At 38.8% G+C, this 18,840-nt stretch overlaps 3 protein-coding genes across 3 annotated transcripts in view; 2 read left to right on the plus strand and 1 right to left on the minus strand.

Moving 5' to 3' along the window:
• The window catches only part of LOC123878466 (E3 ubiquitin-protein ligase arkadia-like), a 68,804-nt gene extending 56,517 nt beyond the window's left edge, over positions 1 to 12,287 (minus strand). Inside the window, exons 1-10 of the mRNA XM_045925637.1 lie at positions 12,039 to 12,287; positions 11,472 to 11,558; positions 10,743 to 10,875; positions 9,621 to 9,740; positions 8,271 to 8,447; positions 7,590 to 7,685; positions 6,172 to 6,270; positions 4,364 to 4,464; positions 3,626 to 3,712; positions 2,480 to 2,549 (exon numbers count right to left, since the gene is read on the minus strand). Coding sequence (XP_045781593.1) covers positions 2,480 to 2,549; positions 3,626 to 3,712; positions 4,364 to 4,464; positions 6,172 to 6,270; positions 7,590 to 7,685; positions 8,271 to 8,447; positions 9,621 to 9,740; positions 10,743 to 10,875; positions 11,472 to 11,558; positions 12,039 to 12,118 — 1,050 coding nt within the window. The 5' untranslated portion in view covers positions 12,119 to 12,287. The remainder of the gene's footprint in view (positions 1 to 2,479; positions 2,550 to 3,625; positions 3,713 to 4,363; positions 4,465 to 6,171; positions 6,271 to 7,589; positions 7,686 to 8,270; positions 8,448 to 9,620; positions 9,741 to 10,742; positions 10,876 to 11,471; positions 11,559 to 12,038) is intronic.
• A 402-nt stretch (positions 12,288 to 12,689) lies between these two features.
• LOC123878311 (zinc finger protein 345-like) overlaps positions 12,690 to 18,840 on the plus strand; it is a 349,298-nt gene continuing 343,147 nt past the window's right edge. The window contains exons 1-2 of the mRNA XM_045925467.1: positions 12,690 to 12,832; positions 12,909 to 13,394. Of these exons, the coding sequence (XP_045781423.1) occupies positions 12,803 to 12,832; positions 12,909 to 13,394 (516 nt within the window). The 5' untranslated portion in view covers positions 12,690 to 12,802. The remainder of the gene's footprint in view (positions 12,833 to 12,908; positions 13,395 to 18,840) is intronic.
• LOC123878381 (zinc finger protein 778-like) lies at positions 16,600 to 17,467 on the plus strand. The gene is made up of 2 exons (XM_045925578.1): positions 16,600 to 16,684; positions 16,770 to 17,467. Exons 1-2 carry the CDS (start codon positions 16,662 to 16,664, stop codon positions 17,311 to 17,313), a joined length of 567 nt encoding a protein of 188 aa, XP_045781534.1. The 5' UTR covers positions 16,600 to 16,661; the 3' UTR covers positions 17,314 to 17,467.

Genomic DNA, 18,840 nt, shown 5'->3' on the forward strand with positions numbered 1-18,840 from the left:
TTCTCTCTTTTTATCTAATGGATGCGACAGAGACAGAACTAGTCTTTTTGTCATAGTAAATCATTCATGCTGCAGATGAAGTAGTAAACTAAGCAATTTGTATAATTTCTACGGAAAAAAAAAAATTCGTAGAGGCAGGTTTGTAAATCTAATTATAATGTTATGCTCCGGTAAGATGTGAATTACCCTTCCGATCCCCATTTTACTCAAGCCTGAAACTTGGAAGTTTTGCTTTTTAAATGTATTTTTTCCTATGTGGTCGGTAATTGATTTGTATACAATAGCTTTGAATTTATTATGTATCTCTAATTCATCGGCGTGCGTTTTATGCATTTAAATATCACTTAACTGGTGAAGGAAAACATTGTGGAGAAACCAGTATGCCTGACAGTTTTTCAAAATGTTCTCAAAGGTGTATGAAGTCTGCCATTCTATGCTATGGCCAAAACTATTCCATTCTCAGAGCTGATTCCAAAACCACTGGACGGATTTGGCTGAGATAGATAATATCCTGGATTAGCACATAGGCTACTTTTTATCCCGGAAAGTCAGAGTTCCCACGGGATTTCGAAAAACCTAAATCCACGCAGACGAAGTCGTGGGCGTCAGCTAGTGAGTGTATATAATTTCAGGCATAGCACAAAAAGTCCAATTTTCTCATCTAGCTGCAACGGTACGCGAGAAGCATGGCGTCCAAGTTATTTTCGCGATGACACAACGCTGGGTGACACTTTCACTTGTGGCGATCTATTTTGCAACAAATATTTATATAATTAGGTTGGTTTTCTTTTAGCCAGCGAATAACTATTTAGGAATTTAACTTAAAAACATCGGTCTGCACGAGTTCGACCAAAGAGAATATTTAGTTTTTAGTCTACTCCGACTCGCACACTCAGGGTTCCGTAGCATTGTACAACAAAATAAAAACCGGCCAAGTGCCAGTCAGACTCGCGCACTGAGGGTTCCGTACTCGGGTATTTTTCCGACATTTTGCACGATAAATCAAAAACTATTATACATAAAAAAAAAACTATCTGTCTCTGTCTAGACAGACTGACAGACAGACGGATGGACGGACGGACGGACAGACAGACAGGAGAATTGTTTCAGTATTTCTGTACATTGCAGATTATTATTGCATTTTTTGTTCAAATCATCACTCTCCATCAGGTGTGATTGTGGTCAAGCGCTGGCATAATGAATAAAAAAAAACTAAACAAGGAGGAAATGAAAAAAAAACACATCAAGGAAAATTTGAAAATATATTATTTTATTCTTATAGAAATATTAATAGAAATACATAAGGTAGATATTTTAAAGCTGAACGTAGATAACAAACCGGCGCCCGTACGTAGTTAAAAATTCCTCGGACACGTACGAAGCGATTTGCTTCCTCGTTTCTAATCCGAACCGCTAGGATATGGAACGCCCTTCCGGCATCAGTTTTCCCTTCCACTTTTAATAGGGGTACCCTCAAGTCAAGAGTGAATAGGCAATTTCTAGGCAAGCGCGCTCCATCTATTCAAATCAGTATCAAAGATACAATGATACAGTACAAATACAGTATCAAAGATACAATGATACAATCAAAGATACAATGACAGCTACAATGTCAAGATCGCAATCACCTCCGATTGGTTGACGCTCGCTCACTACTGGTTACAAATTACAAGGCATTGTTTTTATTTTTCTCGTCTGGCTTTACACTGATTAGCCAATGTCAATTTTGCCGATATATTACAAGTTAGAGAAACAATATGTATAAGTATGGACTTCGTCTGTGCCGGCGCCCGCCGACATACACGCGGCGCCCCTTTAGAGCGCTTCCCAGTCGGTTCCACCACCAATAAACACCAGCAGAACACAAAAACTGGCCACTTCTAACGAAAAAACACTCCAACAAGTGTAAATTAAAAATTTATAACACCCCAACAAGTGAAGGTTACAGTAACTAGAAAAGAGCTCATAACTTTCAAACAGCAGAACCGATTTTCTTGATTTATACTTTATAGCTAAGAACACTCTCGATCAAGCCACGTTTCAAACAAAAAAAAAAAACTAAATTAAAATCGGTTCATTAGTTTAGGAGTTACGATGCCACAGACAGATACACAGATACACACGTCAAACTTATAACACCTCTCTTTTTGGGTCGGGGGTTAAAAAGTCACAACACGCGCTAACAAACGCCACCACAGACGAAGTCCCAAGGCATTGTTACAACAATAATAACAACAATTGCGATTGTGATAATGATTGATGCGGGTTTTATGGAGTCGAGCTATGGATTAAGTTTTTCTACGTACAATTGAAAAGAGCAACCGCCGAGTTTCTTGCTGGTTCTTCTCGGTAGGAACGGCATTCCGAACCAGTGGTAAATTATTTGACGATTCAAAATCACTTGTAAAAGTTTATTTGATTAAAAATCTATTCTATTCTATTCAGCTTTTAACAGCTATAATTTGTATAGTAAATATTATAGTTGATAATCCGCTGGATCATAAAGCTCCGACAGCAGACGGTAAATGTAGGATGGTGAGCTTCCTCCCCTGAAATGAGAAAAAGTCTATATTATAAAAAAAAATCGGTCAAGTGCGAGCAGGACTCACACACGAAAGGGTTCCGTACCATCGTACAAGATATACCTAACAGTTTTATGTATAACACTGCAAGGTAATAATGGACAGCGCCATCTATAAGTGAATTACTAAATAAATGATTTTGTGATGTATTTTTTTTTAATCATAAATTCATGGTTTTCGGATTTTTTCTTTACTTGAGCTATGAGACACGTTTGCTAACTGCCAAAAATGATTCTAGATCGACGGCAAGTGCCCTACAGGGGGTTTTGACAGACACGACAGATAGAGGGACGACAAAGTGATCCTATCTTTATCCATACTAATATTATAAATGCGAAAGTGTGTCTGTCTGTCTGTCTGTCTGCTACCTTTTCACAGCCCAAACGTTTAACCGATTCTGACAAAATTTGGTACACAGTTAGCTTATATCCCGGGGACGGACATAGGCTAATTTTTATCCCGGAAAATCAAAGAGTTCCCACGGGATTCTCAAAAACCCATCCGCTTAACCGATTTGTATGAAAGGTACCAAGGTAGCTTGCGTCCCTGTAATTGACATAGGCAACTTATTATCCCGGAAAATCAAATAGTTCCCACGGGATCTTTAAAAACCTAAATCCACGCGGACGAAGTCGCGGGCATCCTCTAGTCACACTAATATTATAAAGGCGAAAGTTTGTATGTGTGTGTGTGTGTGTGTGTGTGTGTGTGTGTATGTTTGTTACTCCTTCACGCAAAAACTACTAGACGGATTGGGCTGAAATTTAGAATGGAGATAGATTATACTCTGGATTAGCACATAGGCTACTTTTTATCCCGGAAAATCAAAGAGTTCCCACGGGATTTCGAAAAACCTAAATCCACGCGGGCGAAGTCGCGGGCATCGGCTAGTAAAGAATATTTCAAGAATGAAATGTACGCAAATGTCTACTGGACTTGCAACTCTCTCTATCGCACGATTCGGAGAAGGCAGCTAAGCCCACCTATGATTCATGGCACCCCGGGTATCAAGTGTTTAGCATTAGTATAGTAATAAAACTCACAGGTTGGTGATGAAGAGCGTGATGTGGTCGGGAGGCACCAGGTCGTACTGAGGGCACACCACGTGCGCATGCGCAGTCTCTGCACTCCTGATGGTGCAACATATCACAAGGTTAGTATATCAATCAATCAATCAGACAACTGGACAAATGACAACTGTGCCCAACAAAAAAAGCTAAACTAGGACAAAGACAAAAAATGTCTTGTTATCTTTATCACTCTTCAGAGCTCTTTTATAAACTAAGCTTTCTTTAACAAGTTAGTATTTTGATGTCAAGTCCACTTTGATTCTTTGTCTGAGTTTATGACTAACAGATGGGTTAAGGTCCACCCTGTACCCTTGGTGTCGGACCTCGGTCTATACTTACATCTATCCATATAATAAAATTGTAGAAAAGTGGTGTCTGTAAAATGGAAATATATAAAAAAAAAGTAGCAGGGGTTGTTATTATATCGATGCTGAATCCGAAATTGTAATTAATTTTTTTTTGTCTGTTTGTCTGTGTGTTTGTGCACGCTAATATCAGAAACGGCTTATTCGATTTAGATACGGTTTTCACTAATATATTGTAGTAAGCTTCACTTAACATTAAGTGTTTATTTCATGTCAATCGGTTCATAAATAAAAAAGTTATATCAATTTAAAGAATCACGGCGAACATTTTTAACGTACAGAGTATATGCTGCCCGAAAAGTCACTATTCCACGCGAACGAAGTCGCGGGCACAGCTAGTACTTACATATAAGGCAGCGCTTTGTGCGCAGGCGCGAGCGCGTTGAAGTGGTCCCGCTCGCACGCGTGCAAGGGGGACAGCTTGTACAAGGGAGACAGCACGATCACCTGACAACATACATTACATTGCGTAAGTTTTTTGCGTAAGTTTTTATTTATATTAAAACAGAATAGAACGAATGATAAATACAGGCATGTACATTGTATATCTCACTTATTTAAAATTGGGACCAGTAAAATCACAAATCAATCAAGTTCAGTTACCTACCTACTAACGAGAAATAGATGATATGAGTATTATTTTTAAAAATATAAGCAAAAGTCCTTGTAATTAAGTATACTTACTTACTTATTATGGGTTCAAAGTTACACTTTACAGCTATTTATAATTTGAGGAAATCGTAGGTTGGTACTTTTATAATAAGTTAAAGGTTAATTTTGGATTCTAATTTTACATTCATAGGATAATTTTGACTTTGCCCAGTTTTTCTTTCTTCAGACTTTCCGGGGTCGTTTTTATTTTATTCGCTTTGGAACCGCCCACAGAGTTACACATTTAAATTATACATGTTGTTCCTTACGTTCTATGGCTCTTATGTAACTCCACTTACGGGCGGTCACTGCGTGCATTAATATAAAACAAGTCATATAGTAAAATTTAAGTTCAAACTAAATAAATTATAGAAAAATGCCTAAGTTATAAATTTTTCATAGTCTCTATGAAAGAGGACCCTGGGTTCAAAACTAGTCGGGCTTACATCGACTAAATACGTTAGTATAGCCGGTACATTCTATACTTTTAAATATCGATGTCTTAAAATAAAAGCCTCAATAGCTCAACGGTTGAGGAGCGGACTGAATTCTGAAAGGTCGGCGGTTCAAACCCCAGCCGTTGCACTATTGTCGTACCCACTCTTAGCACAAGCTTTACGCTTAGTTGGGGGAAAGGGGAATGTTAGTCATGATTAAAATGGCTAATAATTTTTTTTTTTAAAAACATCGTAAATAACAGCTGTTATTTATTTATTTTTTATTTTTATTTTATTTATTTAATAATAGACTTAATTTAAAGAGAAACATTTTTCACCAGTTGTTATAGACCAAAGCACTAGATAAACAAGTGTAAATTAAAAATTTATAACACCCCCGACATAACATACCGCGCCTACGATCCAAAGTATCTGAGTTTTCCAAAACATCATTTTCAAATAAATATTATGCATCTAGGCAATGTCCATCTTGACTGCTTGACATTTGTCAATTGACATAATATTATGAACCTAACGGTTATGTAACCTTCTTTTATACAAGAAAACTAGAAAAGAGCTGATAACTCTTAAACGGCTGCACCAATTTTTTTGGATTATAGCTAAGAACACTCTCGATCAAGCCCACCTTTCAAACAAAAAAAAAAAATTAAAATCGGTTCATTCGTTTAGGCGCTACGATGCCACAGACAGATACACAGATACACAGACACACAGATACACAGATACACACGTCAAACTTATAACACCCCTCTTTTTGGGTCGGGGGTAAAAAACAGACTGGAGTTTGGAATTTTGCAGCCCAAATAGACCGTAGTCTGTGCTAGGGCTGACAAAGAAAAAAATAGATTAATTTATTTCAAGATTAAAAAAAAAAGTTAAGCCTATATTTCCATTTTTTACATAAAAAAAAAATTTGTGCATCCGTGTTTAATATTTCAAAAAATATATAAAGATAGGATAGTATAAAGTTTTGATTATAGCATTGAGTTTCAACAGATATTTACGTTATAATACGCAATTCTCTACACAACTGTGAAGAACTTACAGCAACGGCGCGATGCGCGGCCGCAGTGGTGACGGCTAGCAGCCCCGCGGGCGCCAGCGCAGCACCCCCCGCCAGCGCGCCCAGGGCTCCCACTACCACCTGTAATAAATCAATAATTACTAGCCGATACCCGCGACTTCGCCCGCGTGGATTTAGGTTTTTCGAAATATTTTCCTGGATATTCATAGTATTATGTCTTATGGAATCTTAATATAGGGTAGAGCGGCAGATATTGGGAGAATTTTTGTATTACAAAAAAGGGCAATACGCGCAATTTATAACTTAAAACCACGCGATTCACTTCGAGAAAAATTTAAGGAAATAGGTATCCTTACCGTAGCCTCTCAATATATTTACAACAACATAATTTTTGTAAGACAAAATATTCTTAGTTACAAGAAGGTTGGCGATCTACACAACAGGCTGACTAGACACCGTAACAGGCTTGCGACTCCTACGCTCCGCCTCAGGAAGGTCCAAAAGTCATTTGTGGGAATGGGTATAATCTTTTATAACAAAATTCCTCAGCCAATTTTGGACTTGCCTTTACACAGGTTCAAAAAAATATGCTCCTGAGAAAAGCATATTATACTATCGAAGATTATGTAAATTATAAAAAAGCGTGGATTTGACCTGCAATTCGCTCCAGCAATGCGCAGGACTTCAATTGCTTTTATACATGGCATAATATTGTTATCAAACCTTTGAAAAGAGCAACCGCCGAGTTTCTTGCTGGTTCTTCTCGGCAGGAAAGGCATTCCGAACCAGTGGTAGATGCTATTGACGATTCAAAAGAACTTGTAAAAGTGTAATTGAATAAAAATATTTTGAATTTGAATTTGAATTTGATAAAAAGTAGCCTATGTGCTAATCCAGGATATTATCTTTCTCGTTGAGGAGTTGAGGATCTGGCGAGTGACGCAGGCTACTTTATATCCCGGGAAAACAAACAGTTCCCGAGGGATAGCATACTAATCATCGGTACTATAACCTGTCTTCTTAGCTTGCCCCTTATCGGAGCAGGCGAGGAAGCTGTGCGAATTACTATTTGCAGCCCAGTAGTATTAGTTCGAATAATACTCATAAATAATGTTTTTTTAATTAGTGATTAAGATTTAATAAGCACTAGAGGATGCCCGCGGCTTCGCCCGCCTGGATTTCGGTTTTTTAAATCCCGCAGGAACTCTTTGATTTTCCGGGATAAAAAGTAGCCTATGTCCTTCCCCGGGATGTAGCCCATGTCTGTACCAAATTTCATCAAAATCAGTCCAGCGGTTGGGCCGTGAAAACGTACCAGACAGACAGACACAGTTTGGCATTTATAATATTAGTATGGATAAGCCCCGGCAATAAATAAAGATTTTAAAAAAACCTGTCTTCGCTGTAGTTCGTTCTGGTTACAGCCTGTATTAGCTTACCTTGTTAACTCTTGGCATTAACGCCCCTACGGCTGCACTGCTTATGACGGTCACCGACACGCCCGCTGTGGCTAAGCGTGATGCCATCGCGTGACTCTGACGATAGAAAAACAGTCATTAGAAAGTGAAATGTAATTAAAGTGAATGTGAAAATAAAGTGAAAGTGAAAATAAAGTAAAAGTGAAATGAAATGAAAAACGTTCCAACGGCCGCAATTCCCTATTACGGTTACCGACACGCCCGCTTAACGAGATACCCTCATATGACTCAGAAAACAATAGTAATTACAAATTATTGTTAAGAAACGGAATGAAAATAAAGTGAAGTGAAAATGAAAGAGCGTCCTTACGGTCACACGGTTTATTAAGGTCGAAACGCCCGCTGTGGCTATCCGAGATCCATTGTGTGACAATAATAATAGTAATTATAGTAATTAAGTAGTAAAGTGAAAAAGTAAAGGAAAAATAAAGTAGTACCTATGGTGTATCTAATATTGTAATTGGAAATGAATATGAAGTGGAAATAAAATTAAGTTGGATTGAAAGTAAAATGAAGAGTGAAAGTGAAATGAAATTAAAATGAGGGTGAAATGAAAATAAAATAAAAGCGAAATGAAAATATTAGAGTGAAATTAAAATGAAAATGAACACAAAGATGTATCCGTGCGTCTGTTCCACTGACCTCTGCAACCTCCGTGCTCTCAGCCAGCAGCAGCCGGAAGCGCTTGGTGGCCGAGGCGCGTAGGAACCGTTCCACCAGGCTCGAGGCTCCGTAGGTCAGGATGAGCTCGTCCGCGTGAACGTGTTCCTTGGCTTGCGAACAGATGGATGATGTACTGGAATCCAATTCTGCGCGAAGCTAGAATGTTATTCCGTTACGTGATTCATTCACTAATATTAACAAGTGTAAATTAAAAATTTATAACACCCCCGACAAGTCAAGGTTACAGTAACTAGTCCAAAGTATCTGAGTTTTCCAAAACATCATTTTCAAATAAATAATCATGTATCTAGGCAACGTCGATCTTGACAGCTTGACATTTGTCAATTGACATAATATTATGAACCTAACGGTTATCTAACCTTCTTTTCTACAAGAAAACTAGAAAAGAGCTGATAACTTTTAAACGGCTGAACCAATTTTTTTGGATTATAGCTAAGAACACTCTCGATTAAGCCACCTTTCAAATAAAAAAAATTAAATTAAAATCGGTTCATTCGTTTAGGCGCTACGATGCCACAGACAGATACACAGATACACACGTCAAACTTATAACACCCCTCTTTTTGGGTCGGGGGTTAAAAAGGTGAAAGTTTGTGTGTATGTATGTGTGTATGTTTGTTACTCTTTCACGCAAACACTACTGGACAGATTTGGCGCATTGGTCTTATTAGTCGGAGGTCCCGGGTTTGATTTCCGGCAGGGTTAGGAATTTTGTGATTTCTAAATCACTGGTCTGGACTTTGGTGCATGGCTATTTACCACCACCAACGTAGCCGTGCCGCCAAGTTATGTAGCATTACTGTATGATGCCGAGTAGAAACCAAAGGGGTATGGGTCTAGTAAAAACTGCCATACCCCTTCCAGGTTAGCCCACTTCCATTTTAGACTGCATCATCACTTATCATTTTTTAACATTAAAATTATTTTTTATTGATGTAACCACAAAGTCGGTTTTCGGATTTATTCCTTTACTTGTGCTATAAGACCTACCTACCTCCCAAACTTCATGATTCTAGGTCAACGGGAAGTACCCTATAGGTTTTCTTGACAAACATGACGGACGGACAGACAGACAGATAGACAGACAGACAACAAAGAGATCCTATAAGGGTTTCAGTTTTCTTTTTAGGTACGGAACCCTAGAAACTGCCATACCGCTTCGGTTAGTCCGCTTCCATTATAGACTGCATCATCACTTACCACCAGGTGAGATTGCAATCAAGGGCTAACTTGTATCAGATTTTTAAAAAAGGCGCACGGAAAGCGTAACGTTGGCAGACCTGCGGCCCACTAGAACGGACCACTCACCTCTGCGATGTGATCTCGTATAGGCTCGCGCAGATCCTGGCCGCAGGGGCCGAGCGTGGCGCGCCGGCTCGGCGTTGCCAGCACCAGTCGCTGCAGGGATTCCCCCGCGCCTTCCACGCTCTGCGGATAACGATTTTTTTTTTTCTCTCTCGTCTGGCTTTTACAATGATTAGCCAATGTCAAGTTTGTAGTTATTTGTAACAAGTTAGCTAAACTATACAAGTATGGACCCCGTCTGCGCCGGCGCTCGCCGACATACGCACGGCACCCCCTTAGAGCGCTTTCCAGTCAGTTTTAACAAAAAAAACACTCCAAAAAGTCACAACACGCGCGCCAGCAAACGCCACCACAGACGAAGTCCGCGGATGACGATAGAATTAAATAAATTAAAAATTTAAAAAACCCCCAACACAAAACTCTCTAAAAAGTAAATAACTTTCAAACGGCTGAAGCGATTTTCTTGGATTACAGCTAAGAACAATTTCGATCAAGCCACCTTTCAAACAAAAACAACTAAATTAAAATCGGTTCATTCGTTTAGAAGCTATGATGCCACAAACAGATACACAAACACACAGATACACACTTCAAACTTATAACACCCTTTTTTGGGTTGGGGGTTAAAAAAAAACTTGAATTGTCAATTTCATTGTTACCAAAAAAATTGGTTGTCTGTAAAGTGAAAGTCGGTTTACTGACGATAGTTGAATGTGTCGCTCGTTCCGCGCTCTTGCTTGCACTTCAAGCCTTACATGGAACGCCTCAGAGCGAGGTAACGCCGCATGAGTCATGTTTTTTCGTGCGTGCAGCCGGCTCTATCGAATTATAAGACGTTGTCACGTCAAAAATTTTAGCATCTTAATGATCAAATTACATACGTTAGGTGTGGCGTGTTTAAAGAAAGAAATCATAAGTGAGACAGTTTTATGATGCAATAGTTTTGCAGAATTGCTACTCGAATTCCGACGCCAACCATACCTATATTAAAAGTGAAGCAGAAAATTGGTAGGGCGTTCCACATCCTAGCGGATTAAATTAGGAACCAGGAGGCAAACCACTTCCTACATGTTTGTGGTATTTAGACAATGACTTGCGGTACCCTGGTAGAAAGGTAAAACTAACCTGATTGGCGTGCGTGCGCTGCTCGTCGCGCACGGCGCGCAGCACGCGGCGCACCATGTTGTGCGCGGACAGCTCGGCCGGCAGCGCGCGCGCCGCCTCGCGCCCCGCCGCGCGCACTCGCCCCATCAGAGCCCTACGTCACAGAATATCTTGATGTTTTTTAAGGTTTCCGTACCTCAAAAGGTAAAATGGAACCCTTATAGCATCACTTTGTTGTCTGTCTGTCTGTCAAGAAACCTATAGAGTACTTCCCATTGACCTAGAATCATGAAATTTGGCAGGTAGATAGGTCTTATAGCACAAGTAAAGGAATAATTCCGAAAACCGTGAATTTGCGGTTATATCATTAAAAATGTGTTTCAATTTTCAAAGTAAGATAACTATACCAACTGGGGTATCATACGAAAGGGCTTTACCTGTACATTGTAAAAAAAATTTTTTATTTATTTTTAGGCATAATAGTTTTTGATTTATCATGCAAAATGTCGAATAAAATATCTGAGTATCTCCGAAACCTTCAGTGCGCGAGTCTGACTCGCACTTGGCCAGTTTTTATTACTTTTTTAATAAAATATCCGAGTATGGAACCCTCAGTGTGCAAGTCTGACTCGCACTTGACCGGTTTTTTAATCCTAGAAAATCAAAAAGTTCGCACAGGATTGAAAAAAATCTTTATCCGCCTGGACAAAGTGGCAGGTATAATCTAGTGTATCATATAAAATCACTTACAAAGCATTGGTATCCTCAGAGTCACTGATGATCTGTTCCAGTAGATCAACTGTTGCAATCGCTATGTTTTTAGAACCATGCACCTTCCTAAAACATTACAACAGAGTTGTTCATATCCATACTAATGTTATAAATGCGAAAGTGTGTGCTACCTTTTCAAGGTCCAACAGTTTAACCAATTCTGTTTTTATCCCAGTAAATCAAAGACTGGATTCCTAAAAAACCCATCCCCTTATTTATTTATTTAATTTATTTATTTATTTAATTTATTTATTTATCTTAACCGATTTGTATGAAATTTGGTACCAAGGCAGCTTGCGTCCCTGTAATTGACATAGGCAATGACATAGGTAATTGAAAGAGGTTTGATTTTCCGGGATATCTTTAAAAACCTACGCGATTTTTATGAAATTTGGTGCCCAGGTAGCTTGCGTCCCGGAAATTGACATAGGCCACTATTTATCCCGGAAAATGAAAGAGTTCCAACAGGATTATTAAAAAACCTAAATACACACGAAGTTGCGGGCATCATGTAGTAAATAAAATAAATAAAGGACGTGTACTTACCCGCTTCTAATTGCCGACACGAACTTTACAACCCCGTCCATATTTTTCTCATCCAATTCTGTGCTTCTTAGAGGTGCCATTATAATAATCACCGACCAGTATATGATAGATATTATATTTATCTCATAGAATTAACGAAACTAACCCAAACTAAAGCAATTTAATAATTAATAATTTAACTTTATCTAGTTTGAAACGTCAGCTGAAACTATAATTTTAGGTTATATTTTGATGTTTGTCGAAGTTTTTTTTTTTCTCTCTCGTCTGGCTTTACAAAGATTAGCCAATGTCAAGTTTGTAGTTGTAGTTGTACTTATGGACTTCGTCTGTACCGGGGCTCACTGACATACGCACAGCACCCCTTTAGAGCGCTTCCCAATCAGTTCCACTGACCACAACCACTAATAAACACCAGCAGAACACAAACACCAGCCACTTCTAACAAAAAAACACTCCAAAAAGCCACCACACGCGCGCCAGCAAACGCCAACACCAATAAATATGGTTGCTATAATAGTTATTATCTGTGTTGCTAAAATTGCCAAAGACATATACCAAGAGTATGTAATCACTACGCTATTCTACTGTATTTTGTTTCTGGTCGGTGCTGTATTGTGCGGTGGGTTAGTTTTTTGGTTTTATCTACTAAAGTATAAATTAAATAGGTAATACGTACTTTTCGAATTACTCTTTGCGTGCAATGTGAGCAGAGATTGGCAAACTTTAGCAGATTCAGAGACGAGAGCTTGAGAGCCCGTGCACTGATGATGGAGCTATTTGAGAAACATGAATTAGTGAGTAACATTTGACTTTGTTATTCACACACGTTTTGTAACTGGTACCTCTCTTTCAATATTGAATTTCTTCCAGATAACAATAAAACACATGAAATCGATAAACCGAGTTAAACATCAACTAAAAACTGACATTGTGAAGACAGTATTGGAGCCCAACCACTGTGATGTTCACATAGTACAGTCTGATATGGACACACGGACAGAACTAGACTCAACTGTTGAAGCAGTTGCAGTGAAACATGAAGAGAGACGTGACCCTGTGTTGGTTGATGCTGACCACACTCAGCACATGACTGTGACGAGTGAAGAGTTTAGTGATGCAGACGGCTTCAATGGACACCTCGATGCATGTAAAGAAGAATACCTATCTGATGACAGTGATCTGTCAGAAACAGAGCAGATGACTGATACTCTATGGACAACACCTTCAACATGTAAAGAGGAAGTGGTAGAAGCAGTGGCACCAATAAAACAGGAAATAACCTTTGCATGCACAACTTGTTTGATGGAGTTTGCAGATGAAGACATGTACATTCACCATACAATGACACATTTGGAGGTATTTAATATTTATAGTTCGATACTATTATTAAAATGATACACATTTGCTTAGTGGAAGTCTACTGACAAATTTGTGGAAGGAGTAACATAGGCTACTTTTTTAACTGACTTTGAGTTGTGTTTTCCTACCTATGTACACTGATACCTCTGAAATTTCTGAACCTATTTGCGTATTTTTTTTAAATCAATAAAGGAACCTGCAACGTTGTTTCATTAAAAAATTGGATTCCAACTCCTCAATCCTGATGCTGCAGGGGATCTGACCAATCTATGCGGGCTAAGCTGGGAGCATCATCTACTTTGCAATAAACAAATTTGATTTGATTTGAACGCGTGTTCACCTCACGAGCTGTCTCAGTAACTACAATGCAGTTCTGGCTTTCAGCACAATCTGAACCCGGATGCTGTGGCAGATTGCTCGCTGCACTCGTCAGGTCAGTAAAACTTACCCACTTTTTTACCCTACAACTAATATTAGGTTCATAAGTGCATCCAGTCAAAGAAGCTGATGAAGTTGGGACAAGTAAGTATAAAAGTCTCTCTATGCCATGTGGAGTGTTGTAAGTAAATTGTGTTTTGACTTCTCATGTTTTGTAAAGTTCTTGTGTAAAGCAGCTTTTTTTGATTTTGTGCATAAAAAATCAATTTCACCCTCACCCGTTGAGGCAGTTCCTTTTTTCCATGCACTATGGAATCAACTCCCATCGGCGGTGTTCCCACTAGATTACAATACAACATGGGTTTATTCGAGGGGCGGACCAACGAATTCCTGAAAGTCCGGCAACGCATTGGCGGTACCTCTGGTACTGCAAATGTTCATGGGCGGTGGTAATCACTTAACACCAGGTGACCCGCTTGCTCGTTTGCTCGTAATCACACTAATATTATAAAGCCGAAAGTTTGTATGTGTGTGTGTATCAGTGGCCAAAGGTCCATGTAACCCGATTCCCATCGGCTTCCCTTTAAGAATTGGCATATAATGTACGCACTTACTACTTAGTGACAAATGTAGGGCAAAAGTTCGATTATCATGCAGGCTACCAAAGTAAATGATACTACCGTACTGTGTACGTTTATTTGACGCCTAAAAATTTATAACAGTGTCAGGAAAAATTATCATCAATAGAAAAAAGCTTTGATAACCCGTAAACATACCAGCTTGCTGCTTAGCATTCCATCTCTTTCATTTCCCTAGGAAGCGAACAAAGTCTGTCTCGCTCTAAGGTGGCCAATATGGAACCACCAATTAAATGTGGCCCCGGAACGAATACGAATTCACCTCTCTGACAGGTCAGATAAATATGGTTCATAAGCCGATGCAAACCGGCTTATCATACCTTAAAATTAAATATTTTATTTACACTGCTATTTTAACAGGTACCTGCTACATACTACTTTTCTGTTTTTAAGGGTGATTTAATACAATCGTTTACCTACGTGAAACATACATGCATGCTTGAATTTAAAGTTTAGTGATTGTTTGATTTTGATAATATAACAAATTGAGGTTAGCAATTTTTAATAACTAATAAGTGTAAGTTAACGGTAATTTAGTTTCAGTTTGTTTAGTGTATTTGTTAAACTAAAGACTAAAATTGTTATAATTTTCAATTCCATATGGGTTAAGGGTGTATTTAATAAAGCAAGCATGGATGTATATCACAGCTATATTAAAAGATTTTTTTCAAAGCCACCGAGGTTTTCAAAATATCAGTGCTTTTTATATTATTAATGGTAAAATTGGGTCTTTAATCACCATAGAAACATCAGTGACGGCGGTGCTGATATTCTGTTAGGTTAGAACTTTTTTTGCTCCGGCTTCCCTTTTTCAGATCTGCACCCTTCGCCACTGGTGTGTATGTTTGTTACTCCTTCACGCAAAAACTACCAGACGGATTTGGCTGAAATTTGGAATGGAGATAGATAATATCCTGGATTAGCACATAGGCTACTTTTTATCCCGGAAAATCAAAGAGTTTCCACGGGATTTCGAAAAACCTAAATCCACGCGGGTGAAGCCGCAGGCATCGGCTAGTTTTTTATAAAAGAAGAAAAAAAAATGGTCTGGAATTTCAACAGGGTCGAACATAGCCTTGACCGTGAGTGGCTCCTGTCTTCATTCCTGTAAGCTACAGTTTTGAGATTTATCGATCCACATAATATTTCGGTGTCTCGTTAAAAGGCGTCCGACCTTAAACCTGCGCAGCAGGCAAATAATTTGTTTGGTGTCAGGAAATGAAGCTAGCACCAGTTGTAGCGCTGGATGATAGCAGTGTTAGTATGGTCTCCTGCTAGGTACTTTATTCATGTAAACTGACATATCAAAAGTCTTCTGACCTTGTACCTGGGCAGTGGGTGATTTATCGATGTATGGCTAAGGCATACTTAATGACCAAAACAGGTGTGGGGAACTACGAGAGTGAGGGAATAGAGAGTGTTCAAGCAGAGATCACGGTCGCATATCTGTTTCGTTTCCTCACAATCGATGTGAAAAGCAAAGTGTAAAGTATAGGACACTGGCAAGGTTACAGTAACTAGAAAAGAGCTGATAACTTTCAAACGGCTGAACCAATTTTCTTGGATCATAGCTAAGAACACTCAATCAAACCAGCTTTCAAACAAAAAAAATAAATTAACATCGGTTCATTAGTTAAGGAGCTACTATGCCACACACAGATACACCCGTCAAACTTATAACACCCCTCTTTTTCGGTCGGGGGTTACAATATTGCAAAAGATTTTCCAACAGTTGTTTTGTTTCAGTCGCTCCTTTGCCCGCGGGACTTGCGACAAATCACCAAGACGAAGTGCATCCAACTGATACAAATGACGAGTTAGATATATTAGCTTGCGGAAATAGTAAAACGATTGTGAAAGGTTTAAGGAAATCCCAGATCACTATGTTACAATCTGACAAATTGTTGGAAGGAACAAACAATAGTGTTTATTGTCATACGACAAGGAGAATTGAACTTCTCAGCACCATACAAAGGGACGCTAATTACGGTAAAATAGAAATTAAAACTTCGCAGGAAAATGTGTTCAGCACACCGTTAGCGAAATGTTCCGAGCAAGAACAGTATATCTGTGACGTTTGCCAAAATATATTTGAAACGAATGTTTCCTTATGTAACCATATAAGGTCTCACACCTGTGCAAAAATATTATTAACTTGCAAGTTTTGCAAATATCAATGTCAACACAATAGTATTTTAATCAGGCACATGAGAACTCACACAGGTATCAAACCATTTGCTTGTAAGTTATGCGATTACAAATGTACAGTAAGCAGTAGTTTAGTAAGGCATATGAGACTTCACAGTGGCGAGAAACCATTTGCTTGTAAGTTATGTGATTACAAATGTACAGAAAGAAGTAGTTTAGTGCAGCACATGAGAACTCACACAGGTATTAAACCATTTGCTTGTATGTTATGTGATTACAAATGTGCAACAAATAGTAATTTAGTAAACCACATGAGAACTCACACAGGTATTAAACCATTTGCTTGTAAGTTATGCAATTATAAATGTACATTAAGTAGTAGTTTAGTAAGGCATATGAGAATTCACAGTGGCGAGAAACCATTTGCTTGTAAGTTATGCAATTATAAATGTACAGTAAGTAGTAGTTTAGTAAAACATATGAGACTTCACAGTGGCGAGAAACCATTTCCTTGTAAGTTATGCGATTACAAATGTACAGTAAATAGTAGATTATTGGAGCACATGAGAACTCACACAGGTATCAAACCATTTGCTTGTAAGTTATGCGATTATAAATGTACAGTAAGCAGTAGTTTAGTAAAACATATGAGACTTCACAGTGGCGAGAAACCATTTGCTTGTAAGTTATGCGATTATAAATGTACTGTAAGCAGTAGTTTAGTAAGGCATATGAGAACTCACACGGGTTAGTCAGTCAGTGATGAGTGAGGAGCGGCATCGGTAGCGGTAGTAAGAGAAGATGTGAGGAAGAGTTTAAACATGGCCTGCGAGCTGCACGTGGTAATCTCAAGAACTGTAATTTTTAAGCATAATAAAATGAAATAATTATATAACTACCTACTTAGTTAAGTATTTTTTTTTTAGTAACACGTTTTTAAAACCCCAAACCCCACCCGTTGCACTATTGTCGTACCTACCCCTAACACAGCTTTGCGCTTAATTGGAGGGGAAAGGAGAATATACCATGGTGAGCAATATTACGGTGAAGTACGAATACAACTAGGAGTAGGTACTAGGTACAAGCCTAATCCACACTAATATTATGAAACAGTGGGTTTAAATAAAAAGAGCAAATCAGTATAATCGCACTAATTTATTTTATCACTTCACTCAACACACTAATAATTACTCTCATATATTTGTTACTACTACACTTATTTACTTATTACACATTTATTACACACTTATTACACTTATTTACAGAGACCGGCAGTATTTCAGCTTATAATGCGTACGATACAATAATAATCCTAAAAATGAGCTCGCATAGCTTTATATGGCGTTATCCCCACCGAAGGGATTCGGCAGTGGTGGCGGAGTTGCGTTCGGCTGTCAATGGCGCTGGCGTTGATTGGCTGTCATGGCGGCAGTAGGCTATGATTGGCCGTCTTGGCGGTTATCGGCTGTAACAGGCGGTGATTGGCCAGCTCGGCTTGACTCGGATAGTCTGGTTGGCGTTGGCGCGTTGCGATTGGCTGAGGCGGCGTGGCGTTACATTCGGCCGTCCTGAAACAATGAATTGCTCCCGCAATGGGAAAATGCTTGGTTAGCTTTCTGGTAGACAATAGCTCAACAAGGTCTTCGGTTTCAAGTTATTTATCGGAACAGTTAGCACTGTTGGATATAAGAGCCGTAGGCGCTGTGATATGGCTTTAAAGAGTCTGCTCAGGCATGTACAAGCTTCGTAACCTCGAAACCCCTTAACACTTCGAGTTCTCTTAATGCCTACCAGCTTGGTTACGAAAATGAACCTGAGTAAATGCTATCAGTGTTTACTTCTATCGCAATGCTTGTGGGAACTTGCCACTAAATAACTAAATTCCTTTGTTATAATTAAATGAAATATTAATTTTGTCAGTTACATTATCTAGTTAGCTTTATCCTATCGCTTGCTATCCTTTACCGAGCATTTGCCTTGTTACGCATAACCATCCCGAGTTCGCTAATTTTACATTAATAGTAACATGGCATCGTGACCTAGGTAAATACCAAATTATGGATATCACATTCATTGAGAGTATTGTCAGTAGTCCAAATAATATCAGTTAACAGTTTGTCCAATCATTTTATTCGCAGTTTCGCTAGGACCTGTGGCACAACGCGTTTAACATGGTCTGGTTAGTGCTTGGATTGGCTTGACTAGGCACTTGACTCGTGGTAGTATCATGGAGGTCAAAACATACCTAACTATTAATCAGTCGACACTCGGAAACTCTA

Source organism: Maniola jurtina, chromosome 26, assembly GCF_905333055.1.
Source record: "Maniola jurtina chromosome 26, ilManJurt1.1, whole genome shotgun sequence".
Lineage (NCBI taxonomy): Eukaryota > Metazoa > Arthropoda > Insecta > Lepidoptera > Nymphalidae > Maniola > Maniola jurtina.